Consider the following 21,477-nt stretch of genomic DNA (forward strand, 5'->3'; position numbering starts at 1 on the left):
GTTCTTCAGTCACTTGTCTACAGAGTACGAAGGCTAAGCTAAACAATCTGTAAGACTTATGTCCAGCTCTAGAATTCTTTAGTTTATTTATAATAACTGGTGAAATGATCAGAGGGTTACAAGAGTTTAGAGTTCCATCAGGTATTGGTAGAGTGTATGGTGAAACCCAAGTCAAGGACGGCAGGAACACTTAGCCATAAAAACAATATATATTCGGTGGTGGTTGTTCCATTCAAACACTTACATATTCAAATATAAAAAGATTATGTTGTAGTTTTTCTTTCAGGTTTTGATAAATGAATATTCTCTCTTTACAGGTGAAAATAATTCATCATGGTGCCATATGTTCTCTTTTACTAGAGTTTTATTCATTGCCATCTAATGGTTTCTTTGATGGGACAGAGACAGTATGGCCCACTAGAATGCACTCTGGCCTGGAAGCAGGAGGCCTAGAACAAAACACTTGATTACTCTAGGCCTCATTATTCTCATTTGCTAAACTGAGGACATCAGAGTAGATGATTTCTTTTTTTTAATTTTTTATTGTTATGTTAGTCCCCATACATTACATCATTCGTTTTGGATGTAGTGTTCCATGATTCATTGTTTGTGCATAACACCCAGTGCTCCATGCAGAGCGTGCCCTCCTCAATACCCATCACCAGGCTAACCCAGAGTAGATGATTTCTAAGAGTGCTTTTAGTCCCAGCCAGGAATGATTTCAAGATTCAGAACTGTGTTCATTAGATTCCTTCAAGAATAATAAATAGCTACAGAATTAAATATAAACTAAGACTCCATGTATACAAATTAAGCTGATGAACTCAAAGGGAAATAATAATCTTATGAAAAAAATTAGGCAAAATTGGTGTGGATTTTGGCATCTAAGGCAAAAATAGTTGACGGATTTTTTTTTTCTTTGAGAGTTTCACATAGACACAATACAGCCTAGGTCACACTATAGTAATTTCCACTTAAAAAATGTCATTTGGAGCTATTTCATAGGTTGCGATTAAAAAAAGGAAAGCTGTATTATTTAGAATATTAAGTGAAATATTTTAAACTAAGTTTGGTGATAATCAAGTATTTGTGGAATTTTTTATTTGGTCTTTTTTTTTTCAAAGTTAACTTTATAATAAAATTGCCTGAGTTCACTGGAATGTGCCATTCTTAGAAACATTTAGGGTTGGAATTACTTGAAAAATTGGAAGAAAAAAAAAACACAAAAGATTGCTATGAGTGAGTGTGTCTCCAAATGTAAAAAGTGTGCTTTACAAAGTAGGCCAGATCCTGCTCCGAGAAGACAAATCAGTGTTGTTAGGGGATGGTGCTGGTGCCTTCAGTTTGTTTACTTTGGTTTCTATGTCTGCCTGCCTTCTCAGAAAACTTGCTTGGAGCCAGACTGTAGCAGCCCTCTCTCTGTCTTTTCATAATTGATCAGGGGATGACTGCCTTCCCTGAGGGTTAAGACGTGGCAACTTTTTCTGTTTGCTCAGCATCTCAATGCAGTAGTTCAAACATTGTTCACACCGGCTGGCAGTGTAATGCCATATGCACATCTTGTCAAAGCAACTGTTGTCATGGATACTAGAAACTCTCTTAAAAACCAGATCATTGATTCCAATCAAAATTGTACTTTTTATCAGCTTAGAATCTCAATTATCATAGTAGAATATTGATCTAAGATATTTCTCCCATCATGAAGAATTTACCTCGTATTCTAAAGCACCGAATAACAGAGTAGGGCAATGATTTATTTTAGTTGTATGTGTTGAAAAATTTCATCATTAGTGTTCATTGAACTCAGTTATTGAGAGAAAAAAGGAGTTTGCAAAGGAGAGGCTCTTAAAAAGTTTTTTTTCCCTCCAATTTACATTGCTACTTTTAAAACATCTCAATATGTATTTTTTAGGGTACTCGTTTTTATATGTTTATATAATACACTCACCAAACTGTCCCTCCTCCTGTAAAAGAAATTTAATATAACTTCTTATATTAAATTTTATTTTCCTGAATGGGAAAAAAAAAACAGGAAAATAAATGAAAACATCTTCTATTTTGATTGGTATTCTGTCACACATAGAAACAAACCTGATTGGTTGAGTGGTAATTTCTTTGTTCTCTGATTTTGCTAAGAATGCAAATGAAAACCACTCAATTTTATTTGGCATTAAAACTGCACTTTATTTTGTCAAAGGAGAGGTTTCCCTTGAATTGTAAGTACAAAAAAAGTGTTTTTAATCTTTAGTGAAAATCCTTATTAATTCACTTTCAAGATAATCTGATGTTGATTTGTCAAATTTAATTACAGCTTCCGGTAACACTTGAAGTCTACTGCTTTTGCTTCAAAATTGTAATATGAAAATGCAAATTGAATGATAATTTAAAAGGGAGTGGGCATTTTAGTTGAACACTCAAAGACAAGTTCCTTGTGGAAATGAGGTTATTGATGCAGTTTATGATTTTTTCCTCTTTAAGCACATTAAACAAATTAACTTTATTTCCTGCAGGATTACATGTATCTCCATGACTTTAAGTAAAGTTGTATATGTGTGATATGTGGAATTTTTATATCACATTAGAAGAAGATCTTTAATAATTCTCTCTAGAAAGGAGGATGGGAAAGGGGTTCTCATACATTGAAGCCTTTTACTATTAACCAAGGAATAATCAATTATTGATAATCAATTTACCCTTCAGCAAAGTATTTAGATATTGCTCCCTTTTTACTTCTAGGCTCTCCAAGCAGCAAGACAACTTCTCTTACAGCAGCAAACAAGTGGATTGAAATCTCCTAAGAGCAGTGATAAACAGAGACCACTGCAGGTTAGTAAAGCATTCTTGTCCTTGGGATCTTATTTTAAAAGATGCTCATAATGATAACAAATGTGCAGACCCAGTTGTATACATTCAGAAAATTTTTACATTTGCATATGTTGGTAATTTTAATTCAAAAAGAGAGCTCATTTTATCTTCTTGAAAGGGAAACAAAATTTCTATTCCCATAGATTTCAAAAGTCTGCAAGGTCATTTATTACTAAAATTATATAGAAACCACATTTGGGATATGTAGGCATAAGAAGTTTTATATAAAACTCCCTTGTGGGATTGTAACGGAATTTTATTCACAAACAAGTTAAAGTAAAATGTGAAATTTCTTCCTTAAAAGCAAAGCCATAGTAAGATGGTATGGAAGGAGACAAAGCAGTTTTAGACAACCCTCCGCAGTTGTATCCAAGTGACAAATGCAGAAACCTTCCAGGGTTGCCAAAAAAACTGTTTGAGTTTGCCAAGGAGTTATTGCTGTTGCTACAGTTATAAAAACACATTCTGGAGTTTGTTGTCCTTATTCACCATGTTTGTCCTGTGAAACTGATAGTATGTATGTCCTTTAAAGTAACTTTTTGTTACATAATATAACCATTGTTTTATATAATCTTACCCAGAGTACATAGGACGTTGTTTGGGGGGAAGAAACATTTTTAGGGTGTAGTTATTAAATGTTTGGAAGGTAGAATCTGAGGTTACATAAAACATCTTTCAAAATGTTTATCAGCTCTGTTGAAAGATAAGCAATGCTTTTTCCTGAATCATGTGCTATGTACATGTCTAATAAGGTATGCTTAGTTTGGAAAAAAAAAAAAAGTAAGCATCTTTCTTGTTGCTTTATTTTACCCAAATAATCTTGGAATTTTTTTAATGGCCTAGCTGTCTATTTTCATTTTCAGGTGTACTCCCAGATGTTAGTAACTAAGTCTTATATGATGGCTTCCTGAAGTTTAGTATGTATGACAGAGAATTACAGGCTACTGATCTACACAATCCAGAAACTACTTATTATGTAAAAACTGGATTAAATTTTTGGTCCCTAGACAAATTTGAGATGAGAATATATATTCTTGGGAACAAACCCATTTGTGGGAGGTGGGTGGGAAGAAGGAGGACTTGTGGAGAGGGGATGTGTTCCAATAGTCTAAAGTTCAAATGTCTGCCATGATTGCAAACGTTGTATTGAATCAGCCTGAGTTTAAGATTCATTTTAATTTTTTTAAATAAATGTCACGCTCTTTTGTTTAATCAGTAATTTTATGGCAACACAATTTCCTCACCATCATCTCTCCCCAAGTAATGCCAGTGATTGGAGTCTTTCCATCGAATTGTCATTCCAAGACAGCCTCTCCATATATTTGCATGACAGAGAAAAATTTACATGGAAGTCACAGAAGATAGCAAATGAAGTGTTTCCCTCACTGTGGCTTCAGAGTGGGAATTTTGCACTGTTGTTGGTATAGCAAAGGAGGTTTAGACGCTGGCAGCGTAAGCCAAAGGTAGGAGTTTATTGTTTCGACTACTGGAAAAACACTACATACATATTGTCCTAATTCTGTTTTAACATGTCTCTTGACAAAATAGACAAAGTAGTTGTTCCTTCCTCCCCAAAGCTAAGTCCAGTAGAAGTTTCTTTATTGCTGGTTACCAGGGCATCTCTGGAAAGAATGGCTGAGCTTTAGTTTTTTTCTTTCTTTCTCTTTCTTTCCTTCTTTCTTTCTTTCTTTTGTTCTTTCTTTCTTTCTTTTTTGTTGTTGTTGTATTGGAAGGCAAGATTTGATACTTTGTTTAACTAAAATATCCATAATTTTTCTTAGAAAACACACACATATAATGTAGGAATATTAATGACTCTAAAATCAGAAATTGTTGCTCATGTACCAGATGTTGTATAAATAAAATTTTGAGCAGAAGTCCTCAATTTTGTTATTTTATTGTGAAAGGGTGATTGAAAGTAATTTAAATACCTTTTAACAATTTCAGGTGCTAACCATTACTACAAAGACTTTTCTTGTGTCACTTATATTTAGTGTTTTATGATGCATATCAATATGAATATATCTCCATTGTATAAATTATAAAACTGTAGCATTTTTTTATTATTTTGTATTTTAATCAGGTCTAATGCCAGAATGTCATAGGAATGAACAGTTGGTTTTTATGAATGAGAATTTAGAAATAATGAATGAAGACTTATCTGTTCACCAAAAAATACACTGCTATTAATATAATGTGAGCCTGAAGTTTTAGTATACATAGTATTTGATAAGTTTAGCAATGGTAAACATACTGCGATTGTGTTTAAAACCTACTAGCATTTTATACTGGTTTACATATGTTGTTAAATGAGGATATTAGGTAATGCTTATATCCTTGCATCTGCAAATGCTATTTATTGTGAGTTACACTATTACCACTTATGTTAAAGAAAAGGTTGAATATTTTTGTTAAAATTTTTAACCATTTAATATGAAATTAACACTTTAAAACCTTTATGATTTTCTCACGGTCTGGTTCTTTTTCTGCTTAACTAAGAGTTTCACCAATCTTTCAAAATAGAGTTGGTGCAGATTATCTCTTAAAATTCATAAAGATAATTGAACATGTTTCAAAATCTGCACTTGCAAAGGCTAGGTATTTGGTGCTTGATAATAAATCATGGTGGTTTGTGCTTTATCAGGCATCACACATTTTTAGAGGACCAAGGGAGAGTTTGCGTTTTTCATTTTAAAATATAGTTTTGATGGAGAACTATTTTATAAAGTTTGAAAAAATACAGATTTTTTAAAAATCTGTTTTGATGGCTCAAGTCACAAGAACAATATTAAGTCTTGTTACACTCAACTGATTTCTTTTAAATATTGAGAAATGGTAGCCAGATTTGAAGTGTGACATGGTAGAGAGTCTATTTCTAGCAGACTAGTATTTATCTACTATTACTTTCTCATTTACATTTTTTCAGGGTTTTGTGCTACAGATGGCATAGATATTAGCCTATCTAATACAAAATGGAAAGAAAAAAAATCACATCTGACAAGCTTGAGTACCGATTGTGTAGTAATTTCACTTTCATGTACAGGTATCTGAATATATGTATTTGAAACATGTTTACATTTTCTATTCATTACATAAAACACCTGTTGAATAGGTCCAATCAGTAGGTACATTGATTAATGACATATTGATTAATAATATATAAAGATTGTGATGCAAATGGGAGCTGATATCAACCTAAGCATTACCAGATGTTTCTTCTTTACGTGCTTACTATGTATCCCAGAAAACATACTATAACAGCTGAAGACAGCCTCTTATCTTGATTTATGATATTTATTAATATCTACTCCTGGCACTTCCTAGACTTGGTTGCTATACCCATAGTGGTCCATAAAAAGAAAAGTTAGCCAAAGAGAATAAGTAATGCTTTCAATTTCATGAAACTAATTTCCAGATTAAAAAGAGTGAATTTCTTTTACTCTTTTTAAAAACACACATGCACACAGACACACATTTGCATATGCATATGCACACATGCACACTTCCATAATCTATAAATTTTAAATCTTTTTTGTAAAATACATTATCAGTTTTCTAGCCTATGACAAATCTACTTAATTTAGTTTAGGTATGAAAATTGGTCGCATTATTGTTCTTGTTACATTTACAGCCATGAGACAGACTTGTGGTTCTTCAACAGCTGTGCAGAGCAGAGACGTAAATTTAAGGTAAATGACATTGCTTTGCTATCTTAGATGAATATTAGTATATAGTATTGTAATCACTTCCTTCATTGTAGGTTAAAATCTAATATAAGGTTCTCTTTTCCAATAGGTAATTAAACATTTTTTAATAACTATGTTAAATAGTTGAATATTGGAAGAATAAAAAGCAAAAGTGAATTAAACTTAGGGGTCTTATTCTGACTCTGCCACAAACTAGAAACCTAAGTTAAAGGAAGCCACTCAACATTTTTAAAATAAAGACATTGGGCTAACGGATTGACAAAATATTATAATCTGTGCTTACAGATTTATTTTTTTTTGAAGTAAGTTATAGGCATCTTAATTTCTTAGGAATAGCTGTATCTTGCTGGGTATTAAGCTATGAGTTAAGGAGTATGTTTGTTTGTTTGTTATCAGTTACAAAGCACTTTTTTATTAACATACCATAGCCAAGAATAATGTTTTGGAATCAAAGTATTAAATCCCATATACATGGAAACCACAGTACAAGTATCTTTCTGTACAATATCTGAGGATACTTTGTTCTGTTTAATGCCTTGAACTAATTTTACAAATTAATTTTAGGAGAAATATAAGCTACATGAAGAATTATTTTACCTATGTATTTACTTCAGTAATCTACATTAAAATATGTTGTGTTATAATACAATTTAGCAAATTTCTACCTTTCTCTACTTCTTCAGTTCAAAATGCTAAAATTAATACCTGCAGACAAAACAAATTCTGCAGTAAACTGATCAGCACTTCTAAAATTTCATGTTCTAGGAAAAAATCAAGAATAAAGTATAAAATGTAAATAATGAAATATATATTCTGGGAGAAAATACTAACTGTAGGTCTAGAATTAGACATTGATAAATATGTTTTAGGAAATTATAAAAGTTCATGCATGCAGTGGTAAAGAATAATATTGAATATTTCCTCTTCAACATAATTTCTGATTTCTAGTGTGTAAGAATTAGAGAGAAGCTAAAACACATTTAGTTTCAAATACTGAAAATAACATAATAAAGAAATTTACAGTATCGTTTGGGTAGGGCAATGTACTGTGATGCAGAAAATTTAATAAGATTTTTTTAAGTTGTTTTGTTATTTATATTCCCTGTGTATCAAAAAGTTAAGCAGTAATTCTAACACATTGTTTTTATATCATAACTCATAAATTTTAAAAGAGTTTAACTTAAAAATTACTCACAAGGGCTGACTATGCTTTGTATAGTCCTGATTTTCCCATTACGGTAGAGAACATTTCTTAAAAGGCAGCCTGAAATAGGCAGTTTTACAAGAATGTTACAGAACAAACCCTTTTTCAAAATATTGTGATGTTGCCACCTGTGGCCAGCTGCTCAAGGCTGACACCCTGTGGAGGAGGCTCTAGGATGTCCAGTCCATCATTGCTACGTATCCTTGTGTGGGAGACTTGTGTATGATCTAGTCATGGCATGTAGGAGAAAGAACGTATGTTTTGAGTCTGAAGCCTACCTTGCCTTTAATTAATTAGTAGGACTTTGCGTTGAGTCCTTGGAGTCTATCTCTTGGAGGTTGTTACCTTATCTCTAAAAAAGGAATAAGGATACCCATCTTGCAAGATTGTTATGAAGACTAAAAAGAATATTATATAAAGTGACTAGCATAAATCCTTGTACTTATAATGAGTTAATAAATAATTCCCATTATGAGCAGCTCCAGAAAATTGATATTTAATCCAAGGTTATGATAAATATTCTATAATATGGTTCCTTTTGTTTGACCGTAATTTTCACCATTCATTATGTAGGCCTAATTTATAAGAAAGCACCAGTGAGTGTTTTAGGTACTACTCAAGAATCTCTCCCTGGTAGAGGCCCCCAAAGCATCCATATTTCACACTTGCCACATATAAACTTACATTTTAGTGTTTTTCTTTTCTACTAGACTGTGAGCTCTGTGACAGCAGGGATCATGAATGTCTTCCTCATCTCTAGTGCCGGGTGAATAATAGAGCTCAATAAATACTTGTATAGATGCTATGAACCCTAAATGCCAAGCTAACGAGTATGTACTATATGGTTTGGGTAGCAGGGACCTTAAAGGTTTTTGATAAGCAAATGATATGATCAGAGCAGTATTTTGTGAAGATCTAGTCAACAATGGAGCATTTGGAGTATTTTGGGGGAGGGGAATTGCAAGGGATCTGGAATAAGGATAAACTTTTTAAAAAATTATTTAAATAGGCATATGATGAATTGAGCCTTAGACATGTTGAGTTTGAGGTAATGGCAAGAAAAGCAAGTTGAAGTAGCAAACATTTAGAAAATTAGAACTTGACAGAGAGGTTATAGCCAGAGACAAATATTTGTGAAATAATCCAGAAGTGATAGATGAATTCATGAGAGTGGAGATTTCTGGGAAAGATGATATACCAAGAGGAGCTCAGTAATATCCACATTCTTTAGAGCAAGAAGAAAAAGAAGCAGAGAAAAAAAAAGAGGAGAAAAGAAGAAGCAAATTAGCATTGAATATATCAAGGAAGGTCAAGGAACAGAACAGTTTTTAAGGGATGGAGCTTGTCAGCCAAAAGAAGCAATGTTCATGAGGATGAGCATTTTCATACATACAATGTTGAATTGCAACATGGTGATTTTTAATCCCCTTCTTTCTGTGTCATTCAACAGTAACTCTTAGGATCTGTAGTACTAAAGTGATCAATAATGAATGGGAAAAAAAGTTACTTTAACTTGAATGTTAAATAGAAAACAGAGAATTAGTAAATATACTTCTGTTTCTCAGATTGCTATGTCTCTAATTGTCTAAGTAAATGTATATTGCATATCTAATACTGAGTTCCCATAAATTAAATACAGAAGAAAACTGCTTTCTAGGAGGTTAAATTTTCTCTTTTCTTACCGACCCAAGCACGTGTTTCATTGTGTAATCCATTAGGATTCTAAGAACATATTCCCTTGACTTCTCTATCTTAACTAAAGTGAGAGGAAGAAAGAAATAGAACATTAATATTGTTAAGGGAGCTCTCCATAGGATTTAAGACTTAGGCTGTGAATTTTATCTTAAGATGTTTGGAGGTGTTCTACAAGCTAAATTGAATGACAAAGTGAACAGTGTGAGTACATGATTAAAGACAAAAAGTGAAATTATTTTGAAATTCACTTACATTTAAGATTCCTTGTGTTTCCTCAGTGGATTCTATTCATGTGTTTCATCCTGAATTCTACATTTCCAGTTGGTTTTCTTAAAATTTCTCGGCTACCTTCATCTTTTCTACTATACTCTTGGTTTCCTTATCATCCTGTTCCTTTCTCTCATCATGTAATCTTGTCCATTTTGCTTACTCTCTATCCCTACAGTCACAGATTGAGAAAAGAGTAACTTTAAATGCCTGTAATTACATAATTCTCTCTTGAACCTAAAAGATATTCTAGCGTATCATCATACCAATAAAATGGGAAAACTGTGTTTCTTCTTACAATCCAGTATCTGATGTTTAGTTCTTATCTTGCCCCAAGAAAAGTTTCCATCTTGCTTTTTTAAGTTGTAGTTTTAGTATGAAATAACTCTGCTCTTGAATATTTCAGCTACTTAGAACCCTGGGGCATTTCATTTAGTGCTAGCATTCTCCTGTTACTGATAACATTTATAGGTGGCTTTTTAAAAGTTACCATCAGAATGTTTGCCATCATTCCTTAAATCCTTTTGTCAGATTTTTCCAGAAAACTCATTGAGAGATGAATATGCCAACTAGAATTGCTTGGGATAATTATATTAAGTGGCCAGTTTTTCATGGAGATCTCAAGTTTTGCTGATTATGATTATTTAAATAATGCTGAATTTGGAAGCACAGCATTTGAAATGATCAAACTGAAGTATAATGAATTGTTCTTTCAAAAAATATTTAAGTCACCCTACCTTGATATGAAAATCATATAAGGTCATTATAAGAATCTAACACATTTTAAGTTAAATTATGGTTGGGCACTAAGTTACTTTTCCCAAAGGCACTTAATAAATATTAATAAATTGCTATCGTGTAGTAGATTTTTAAGATGAAAATTATGTTCTCTGATTAGATAAGGAAGAAACCACTCATGAGAACTAATTAGAGTAGACCCTTGACATTCACAAGGTATGCATCCTGAGATCTTCATGAACCCTCAAATTCAAGAAATCCCCAGTCCAAAAATATGGAGAGATCGATGCAGGCTTCCTTCCAGATACTATTCTTATTCTGAATCAGGCTACCATTGTCACCTGCCAAGTGACAGGGTTAACATACGTTATCAGCTTCCAGCTTTCAATAAAGTTTACCTCTTGGCTAATATCATTTTTTCAAGAAGAAACTTTTTTTTTTTTTTTTTTTTTTACACATCACAGGCTGTCCTACACCAATGAGAACAGGTAGAGAACGGCAAAGCTACATTCATGATAGAAGAATCCATGGAAGTGGAGGCATTAGTTCATGTATGTGAGAAGTCAGCAAGCTAAAGACTACATCAGCCTCCTCCCAGTATGCTTGATTCAGTTTGATGGCCTGACAAATTACAGAAGTATAATGCCTGGAACTTTGGAACTTGGTCATCTCAAAATAATCAGGCCAATCCTCAATATCTGTGAACTTTAAGAGTCTACTCTACCAGATCTTGTACTCTAGCATATGTGGGGAAGAATCCAGAGCAAACAAACAAGTTTCCCCAACTTACTTGCTGGTATTTTATGTGAAGAATTGAGAAAGGCACTCCATATTAATATTGACATTTCCTCTTCCTTAATTTTAAATCTCAGTGACATTAATAAATGACCTGGAGCACTCTTTCAGAGTAAAAGTTGCCTGGAATGTTTTTAAGGGTATGCAGGAAGGCAGTGTCTTGGGAGTGAAAGGACCCTATCAGAAGTTCAGTAGAGGAGTAGAAACTTTATGTTAATGACCATGGGTTGTTGGCTGTTTGGCTTAAGCATTCTGAGCTTGGTATTTTAGCCCTGAAATGAGAGAGTCTCTGTTTACATTCAGTGCAAAGTTGAATCACATCTGGCTTACCTAAAGGTATTTGGTGGCTATATTTTTTTAAAGGCTTTGTTGTTTGATCATGCCAATTTTTTTTAAAGATTTTATTTATTTATTTGTCAGAGAGAGAGAGAAATAGAGAGGGAGCACAAGCAGGGGAGCGGGAGAGGGAGATGCAGGCTCCCCACTGAGCAAGGAGCCCGACGCGGGGCTCGATCCCGGGACCCCGGGATCATGGCCTGAGCTGAAGGCAGATGTTTAACTGACCGAGCCACCCAGGCATCACAATTTTGCCGATTTTTATAGTTTTATCAGTATAGACATAGAACAGGTGGTACCTAGTAGGTAAGCATTTTGATAACACAAAATAGAAAAATCCTTTGCACAGTATATAAATTCTTACACTTCTAATGCTAACACTTGCACTGCTGTAAAAGCTGCCACCTTGATATCTTCTACTGCGAGTGCTACTGCAGGTTCTCAAGTGACAAACCAAGGAACACGCTGAGCATTATGATGTGCTGACATGAGGAAAAAAGGTTGTCTCACAGAAAAACTCTAGTAAATTCTTCAATAGGGTATCTTTGCAAAAACAAACCAAAAAAAACCCCCGCAAAGAATAAAATCATTCTCTTCATATTCTGCCTTTCTTCCCATAGAACCAAGCATGTGAAAGACATTTAAAACATATTAATTGGTGATTCAAATAGGATTAAAGATTTAGTTTCTCAAAAACTAGGGCATCATTGCAAGTTTTCTCTTTATTACAGGAGAATGTATTTCCCTTAATCAGTAACCATTGCTAGTCTCCTACACAGTCTTAGACTTCATTTAAACCAATGGTTTCCATATCCAAGAAATTACTTGAAAACCTTTAAAAAATGGAGAACTTAGGGTCCACCCCAGACCATTGGGTAAAACTTTGAGGGGATGGGATCTTGGAAAATCAAAATATTTTAGACTTTCCAGAAGATCTAATGTAGCTGGTCTACAGAGTAGTATATGTAGGAACGCTGAACTATTCTTCTGCAACAGTGGGTCCCTGTAATAAAAAAGTACTGAATCTGAATTCTCTTATTAATGTACTATGTCATTTTACCCCTCTGGGACTCTGTTTTCCAACCTACACAACAAAAAAGCTGAACTAATGATACTTCATGTTCCCGCCAGATTTTGCACTCTTTGAATCTCTGTCCTGTGTTTCGTTTTTCTTGGTTTGCTTGTTTGTTTATATATATATATATATATATATATATATATATATATATATATATATATATATCTTTAAATCTGAGCTCCTTAAAAAGGCCCCTGAGTAGGTTTCTTGAGATGTCTCTCTCTGTTTATTCTTTCCAGGATCATGTCCAACAATATTGTCAGGATTTTATTTTTACTTTCAGTCAGTTCTCATCAGTACTGTCAGTCAGTAAAATCATCACTGATCAACTCATTCTCTTCTTATCTTTGATTTTAAGAAAATAATATCTGGGGTCACCTGGGTAGCTCAGTCGGTTAAGCTTCTGACTCTTGGATTTCGGCTCAGGTTATAATCTCAGGGTGGTGATAGCAAGCCCCGCTCAGCATGGAGTCTGCTTGAGATTCTCTCTCTCTCCCTCTGCCCCTCCCCTGCTCACTTGCACACACTCTCTCTCAAAATAAATACAAAAATCTAAAACATAAAAATAAAAAAATAATAATATCTGCTTTCTAAAGGCCTCAGTACAGATCCATCATGCCCAATTGGCCTCCCTTTCCATGTTAGAAGCCTTAAGGAAAAGGCTCATTATCTTCAAAGACAGCTCTCTGCCACAGTGGCCCTAGCATGCTGATCTCATTGGCCATCACACGATTTTTACATGTTATATGAGCAGCAGTTTCTCTAACATTGCTTTATGGCTGCACAAAGCTGGCCCTGCCTTTCTTTTCTCAATATGCGCTTCTCCACCTTCATCTAGAAAACTTCTAGGTAGCTTTTAAATTCTCATTGTCAGCTACTCTGCAAAGTCTCTTTTGTGATACCTTCTTCTGCCACACACACGCGAATAGAATTATTCCTTTCTATACATTACTTCTGTGTCATATACCTACTCCTATTCTTCTGTGTATCACACTGAATCATAATTACTATACGCTTCTTGAAGGCCAGGACAGTCTTATTCATCTTCACACTTTCAGTGTCTGGCACATAGTGCATTTTGTGTAAATGTGTGGTGTCCATTGAGCAGGTCTAGTCTATAATTAAGTTCCTTCATTCTCCAAGGCTCCAGATGTGTTTTTTCAGTTACACACTGGGACATTTCAACCCAGATCAAGTTGTTTTCAACTGAAATTATTTATCTCTCCTTACCCTTATCCAAAGTTTTCATCAACTTTTCTTAATTGTTTTCTACCAGCTCTAGGTATAAACCCTTCTCATCTGATTGGGCCGTATTCCTCTGCTCTAATGTGAAAGTTGCCCTTTTCTTCAACCTCTCAGCATGGCACAAAAGGCTATACATCATCATATACCTGATACATTACAACCATGACTTCATCCTTACTGCCTACTGAACATGCTATGTATTTATTTATTCATTCATTCACAAATGATCATGGGTTGTTTCTTATATACCAGGCACTTTCCAGGGCACCATGAACTAAAAGAACTTTGACACCTGCTCGCTTTTGTTCCTATTTCTCTCTCTGTTTAGAACGTCATTCCCACCTACCCCCTGTTATCCAGTTGCCAAACTCCTACACAGACTTTAAAGCCCCATTCCCTCAAATCTTCTCTGACTCTTCAGAGAGAAATAATCCCTCACCCATGTGTATTTTCAGAACCCATATCATACTTTTATTTTATTATCCCACATATATATTAGTTATAAAGATTCAGTTACACGATTCAGGTCACATTACCCACCCCTTCTCACATTGCTATTAGATCTTGTCTTTGCTCCAGTTAGGGATTCTGTTTATGAATAATACTTCAAGAGATTCCTTTTCCTGGGTAGATAACATGTAATATATTTATTTAACAATAACAATTAATTCTTTCTCCTTTATCTTTTCTTAAATATTTTCTTTCCTGATTTTATCCTCTGGTTTATTAATTTTATATACGTGTCATATTTTGCTTACAATAAGCTCTTTGCCCCCATTCAGTCTGTTTCTTTTGAATAAGATATATTGCTTCATTATTCTGTACTAGTCATGCTTCTAACCCCAATAAATATCAATGATACTTTTACTAGGGAACTGGAAGTAAGAAGTCTGCTTAACAAAACTATATTGGAAATGTACAGGATTACAAATGAGAAGTGAGGATTTTTCAAATGTCATCAAGGAGCTATACTTTCTCTATGATGTGCTTGTATGTAACTTTTATGAGTTGATGACATCTGTTGCATTAGCCACGTGAATTTTGAATATTTCCACTAAAATACTATCTAATTTTCTATGGAGTTTATTAGCTGCTCTATTTAGAAATATAGATTTGTTTTTTTCGTAAAACATGAACTCCTTAGACACACAGTCCAGTTTGGGCTGGTACAGCTGCTCAAGGATGACACAAAAGACCTGTTTTTTTGCCCCTGTGTGGCCTTTGTCTTCATGGTCACAAGATGGCTACCCCTTCTTCAGACATAATGTCCATGTTCCAGGCAGAAAGAAGGGGATGGAGAAATACAAATAAGTGTGTGCCAGCTGGATGTGCCCCCCTTTAGTAACAAGTGTTCCAAGAAGCCTTCCACAGTAGCTTCTATTTCCTTCTCGTTGGCCTGAACAGTATCACATAAACACTCATTACTTCAACTAAATCTGGGAAGCTGATTACATTTAACTGGGTACTTTTACACTAAAAGTCTGGATCCTTTTCATAGAGAAAAAGGGAAGGATAAATTTTATAGTAAGTACCTAATAGTGTCTGCCACCAGCAGTTTACCACAGATTGTTAGTACCAACTCATGTGGCCTAAGGGATATGTGAAAAGAGATTTTATGACTTGAGATACTTAGTGACAAGAAATTTTGTTGTTGTTTTTTTCTTCTAGGAAAATTTAGAAAGACACAAACCTATGTATTAACATGACTAAAGATCAGTGGGTTATAGGGCTTTATTCTAAGTTTTAGTGTTTTTAGTTATAACTAAAATGTTCTTAAAGATTCAGTATATATTCAGTACTAGGTAAAGCACATGCTAAATCAGCTAAGCAGAGGTGATTCTTCCCCTCCAGGAAGTTGCTACTGATGCTTGGTGGTGCTGGTTAGACACCCTGGTGCAACATACATGGGCAATAGAACAGATACTGGGAAGTTTAAGTAAGTAAAGCATATGCATATTTTGCAAGTAGAGAAGTCAGTGTTTTTTGAAAGGTGATTTTTAAAAAAAGCAGTCATAAAGCTGAATCTTAAATAAGTTAAGGTCAGGAGAAAATGTTTCATTTGGCTATTACATATTAGGTTTTGGATTGCTGGAAAGCTCAAAAAAGGCCTAACTTTCCTTCCAGATACAGTGAAGATAAAAGACATATTCCATACTTTTTCTGTTTCCTGCAATTATCTATATTATAAGCAACCACACTAGGGGAAAAAAAGGTGCTTTGTGAGCCACCTACAAGAAGTTCCAAGGAAACCTTGTTCTCCCTCACTTTCAGCTTCACTGACTTGTATGAGTTTCTGCTATGTTCTGCCTTTCAGGTACTTTACTCCTGATTGGTCATTTTATTTCCACCTAAGCCCAGAACTGGTTAGTGCTGCTCATATTTTACCTATGAGGAATCAGAGAGCCAGAAAGGTTCAGTAACTTTCCCAGGGACCCAGGTTGAATATAAGTTCCATCTGATTACAAGGTCACCTTTTCCAACCATGCTTTAAATTGGAAATGAATGGGGTGCCTGAGTGTGCAGCTAGGTCAGTTAAGCATCTGACTTTTGATTTCGGCTCAGGTCATGATCTCAGAGTTGTGAGATCAGCTTCCCATTGGGCTCTGCGCTGGGCATGGAGCCTGCTTAAGATTCTCTCTCTCCCTCTGCCACTCCCCCACTCCCTCTCTTCCAAAAAAAAAAAAAAAAAAAGGAAGTGAATGAATCATTTCTTCAGGAATCCTCAGTCTGGGGACAGGTGGGAAGATAGGAAGGGCCGAAATTTTTCCTTTTGCCTTCAGCTCCCTGTCTAGTTGAAGGCTGACCATTCTGGTGGAGTAAGAATGGAAGGTCCTTAGGCTGTATGTGATTCTGCCCAACCAAACGGGGATTATTCTGCTAAGTGTTTGTCATCCCTTCATTCAGGGCACCATGAGACTAAGAATTAATCATTGGTTTGGATCTGAGATTCTGTAAGTGCATAATGATTTTTAATAATCTTACCTTCTCTAATAGGTCCTGCATGCTTTGTAGTAATTATCCAGGATGAAATTAAAATGAATTTAGTCCATCTTCTCCTTAAAATACATGGTTTATGGAATTAGTGCAACTGGATTTTATCTTTCAAACAAAGGAAATAGTATAATGAACTTTCCTTTGGAGAAATATATCATAAATGTAGAGAGCAAAGAAAATAACCCAAATAACCATATTATTTTTATATTCTGTAGTAAAATTATGATCTGTTTTTAAGGATTTGCCTACCTATTTTTTATCTTGCTCTTCCTGTACATGGTTTCTTTTTATTTAATTTACAATACTTACTTGCAGTAGTCATTTTGCATATCACTAGGCTGGAAGATCAAACCCTAATACCTTCCCAGTGCAGAGAGCATATGGTGGACGAGATTCAAGGAAATAGGAAAGAGTTAGAAATAGACAATACTTGAGAGCTCGTTTTCCCTTTGAAGAAGATGCCCATTTCTTTCTTTCTCTCCCTTTCTTACTTTTCCCTCCCTCTTTCTTTATTTCATTTTCTTTTTTATTTTTCTTTCTCCCTCCCTCTCTGCTCTGGCCTTCAGGCCCCATTTTGCAACCCCTTTGATAAATACTAGAGTATTGAAATCCATCTAATGAAATACAGAGATACATACACATAAAGTAAAAAAAAAAAAAAAAGACGAGTATTTTCTGATTAGTGATTCCTGAGTCTTTGAGGATATAAGAACTTGTTGAAGCAGTGTGCGTTAAAAACTCAGGTTTCTGATGGAGCGCTGATAAATGGATTACTCACTGCTGAGATGTATCTTGCCATCCCTGAAGGACCAAAGTAGCATTGATTCACAATGTCATACCAATACAAATGGCTTTTAAAAAAAAAATCTGTTCTCAAAATAATTGATAGTGAGAAATATTTCTTAAACCAAATTAGAAATGATTACTTAAGCAATTGAAGTAGTTATTTTATCTGGCATTCCCATTCGATAATTTCCAGCACAGAACTAAAGCAGAGGTTGGCTACTATATTTTCTCCCCACCCACCACCTTTTTGCTTCCTATTCTATTCGAGTAGATACTTATTTAATAAAAAGAGAGTTCTGGAGTAATGTAGAAATAAATTGAAAAGCTTACTCTATAGGATTTCATAGGAAACAAATGATTATCATGCTCCAGTGGAAAAACCACAAGCTAAAAACAAAACAGCAGTAAAATTTCAGAGGTGGTTTACAGTATCTCCATGTATTAGAATTTACATCCTCAATCAATCCATCAAAGAAATAATGACTAAATGCCCTTAGTGTGTTAGACGCTTTGAAAGGCAGACACCAGGTACCATAGGGGATTCAAAAGTGTTCTTACCCTTGGGGAGTTGGCAATCTGGCTAGATAAAATTCAGGATAATAACCATTCTTCTAAGCCATTTTAAACAAAACTCAGTGGTTTAAGGTGTAAAACAAAACAAAACAAAACAAAAAACGCTTGACAGTTATGGCTCTTTAGAGCATTCTATGGAATAAATTGGATTTTCCTTTTCTCTAAGTGTTTAGTGAATCAGCCATCACTTACAGACTAAGCAGAATATGGTTTTCTTCATTTTTGTCCCTCCTGAGGCTGTGTTTGTGGTTCTTTAAAATTTGTTTAGGACTGAGTTCCAGAATCTAAGAAGGAATGTTGAAGTGTGGAAACAAGTCTAAGGATAACAAGTAATATGATAGAGATGATTAGAGGGAAAATGGGAGGGCCGATCACAAAGGGGGTTTACCCAGATTGAAGAGCGAAGAGAAGGAGCGAAAGGTATGTTAATAATTTCTTCACATTAAAAAGAAACCATCATGCCACGGGTAGTAGGCATTTATTTTTCTGCATTGCTTAGACTAAGGCAAGAGTATAAATTCTGTTTCAATACAAAAAATCAGAGTACTCATATGCTGACAGTAAAGGTTTTTAAGAGTTAACATGTATGAAAAATATAACTACTGTTCTAGGTTCTATTTTCAGTTTGCAACAAGGTAGCCTAATTGTAAGTGGTTATTAAAGCAATGTGTGCTTGCAAAAATAATTCAGACAGTTCAGAAAAGTATGAAGAATTGAACTCCACCTGAACTCCAACCTCCCAGGGATCCTGGTAACACATGGACGTATGTATTTACCTGCATTTTTGTGTGCATCCATGTGGCATCATTATGCCAGTCGAGAAATGAATGCAGTTTTATATTTTGTAGATCTTTTTCAATGTAAGATTTATTTGTATATTCATTCATTGGAGTATAGCTTAGTTTAGGATCTAGAAAAGCATGAAGATGTTGGACTTGACCCATCAGTGTTCAGTTTAGACTTTCTAATAAGGATAAGAGGCCAGATTCTGTGGTGTCTTAGAGAGACTTTGGATTTAAGGATCAACTCCACCACTCACTATGTGACCTTGGAGAAGGCAGTTTAGTTGTGTGACCTCATTTTCTTTTTCTGTCAACTGAGAAGATTTGATTCGGTCTTTAGCTCTGAAGTTTATTATCCTAATGCTTTATTTTTAGCAAAAGAATATATCTTTTCAGCAGCTTATATTTACAAAAAATTAACCTTCTTTATGTGTTACATGTCAAACACTTTTAACTTTGATAATGAGCTAGTTTTTGTCTTGCTAGCAAAAACAAAAAGAAACAAGATTATTTTAAAATTTAAAATTTGTAATTCATTTATTGAGGTTAAAATATTCTGATACTCAGAGAAAAAGTGAAATTTGTGTTAGAATATTATACAATGTGCATATTCATTACATAAAAATATAGTTTTCATTCCATTATGTTCCACAGGCCCCATGACATGCCAGCTTATCTGTTTAGAGTAGTTTTCTGTGTGCTCAATCATATATGTAAGGTTTTTAATGAAGAAAAATAAAATACGGAATATTTAGAAATATATAGAGGTCACAACTGTGAAAATTGCTTTTCTCACAATCACTATAACTTGGTTTTATTGCCTAAATTATATAGTAATAAAAATTATTTTTCTACTCCTGGAGTAACCAGTCTTAGTTCTCGGTAAGAATTTGCACTATGTTTATCCAAATAGAAAATAGTTCTTTTCTTTTATTATAGTCACTTTTGAAACAGTGGTTTCTAGAAGATTTGAAGCCGTGAGTTGAAATCGTTCAGATACTGTGACATGAAAGACAAAAGAAACTTGCAAATATTCCGTTAGTAAAAATGCTTTCTCCTGTTTATTTATCCTAATGGCTATTATTTATTTGGATAACAGCTGTTATAGGAAAGAATATTCTGGGGTCAGAATACCCAGACCATACACTGGTACAGGTTGTGAGAACTTGGGTGAATCACTTAACTCTTCCGAATCTCCGTTTCTCTTATGGTAAGAACTGCTAACTAATGAACATAAAACATGTCATAGAAATTCAAGCTACAGTGAATGTTTTAAGTATTTTTGTCTTCTAATATAATGAGAGCACTTGTAAAAATAGGATTCTGAATGAAATACTGAACTAAGAATTCAGCCATTCAGTGTTTACCTCTATGGAAGTCAACAGCATGCAAACAAACAGATCATCTTTGTTGCTCTAGTTCATTACTGTGCAGGCTCTCATTCAATTTTCAGGAAATAAATAACATCTTTAGAAAGCTCTAATTTCATTTCCCATTCATAAAAGATTAAAGAGAGACAGTTTTGTTGACAGATTACATGGTATCTTATGTTCCACCAGCTAGAATCTAACTGAATGATTTAAATACTTGAATTACAAGAATATGTAACAATAATAAACTGACTTTCTTTTTGACGGCACTGAGTATGTATTTGAATACACATAAACAGAGTGGATCCTTTAAAAGGTGAAAGTCAGGCTCTGCTTGTTAAATTCTGATACAGATTTGTTAAAACATAAATGGAACCCAGTTTAGAAAAGATGTTCCAAAGATGCCACAATTATCCATGTTGTAAACACATTTCCAGGTGATTTGTAGGTATTGCTTGATTCTCCATTAATGCATTTGTTATTGATCCTCTGGTTATATTTCTTACTGAAGTTTTCTAGATATATTTTTATTGTTCCTTTTAATCCTTTTTGGTGTAAGTAAAATACATGTTACATGTTATTTAAAAAGAAAAAAACCTCCGAAAAAAATCGTTACTATCACATGTCAACACAGAGGAGGCCAAAATGTAAGGGATAGTATTATTTGGCTTTATGGTCTTTCCACTAATTAATATTAACCAAGTAAATACTATGGCTTCTACAAAACTTTTGCCAATTTTTTTTAAAAGTCAGGAAACATTTAAAAAATAAAAGATCTTCGAAAAATAAGATGCGCGCATTACTGTTTGGAACACGCACGTACTCGTTGAGATTAGTGTGATATGATTTGTCCTGCAGCTGCTTCAAATTAAGAACAGGTGTGGAAGACAGATTATGCAAATGCTCATATTAATGTAATTGTCAAATTGGTGTGTTTACCATTGTGCTTTTAAAGAGTAGACTGTACTCCTATTTTAAATGTAAATTAGCTTCATTCTTGAGAGCAGCTATTGGATAATGAAACTTGATCCTGGCTTAGAAA

The 21,477-nt window shown here is 34.2% G+C and overlaps 1 protein-coding gene across 1 annotated transcript in view; it reads left to right on the forward strand.

The window, feature by feature from the left end:
• FOXP2 (forkhead box P2) overlaps positions 1-21,477 on the forward strand; it is a 550,365-nt gene that overhangs the window by 394,888 nt on the left and 134,000 nt on the right. Inside the window, exon 6 of the mRNA XM_025873321.2 lies at positions 2,737-2,826. Coding sequence (XP_025729106.1) covers positions 2,737-2,826 — 90 coding nt within the window. The remainder of the gene's footprint in view (positions 1-2,736; positions 2,827-21,477) is intronic.

This window comes from Callorhinus ursinus, unplaced genomic scaffold, assembly GCF_003265705.2.
Source record: "Callorhinus ursinus isolate GAN/ISIS: 27379988/994484 unplaced genomic scaffold, GSC_fseal_2.0 scaffold12, whole genome shotgun sequence".
NCBI lineage: Eukaryota > Metazoa > Chordata > Mammalia > Carnivora > Otariidae > Callorhinus > Callorhinus ursinus.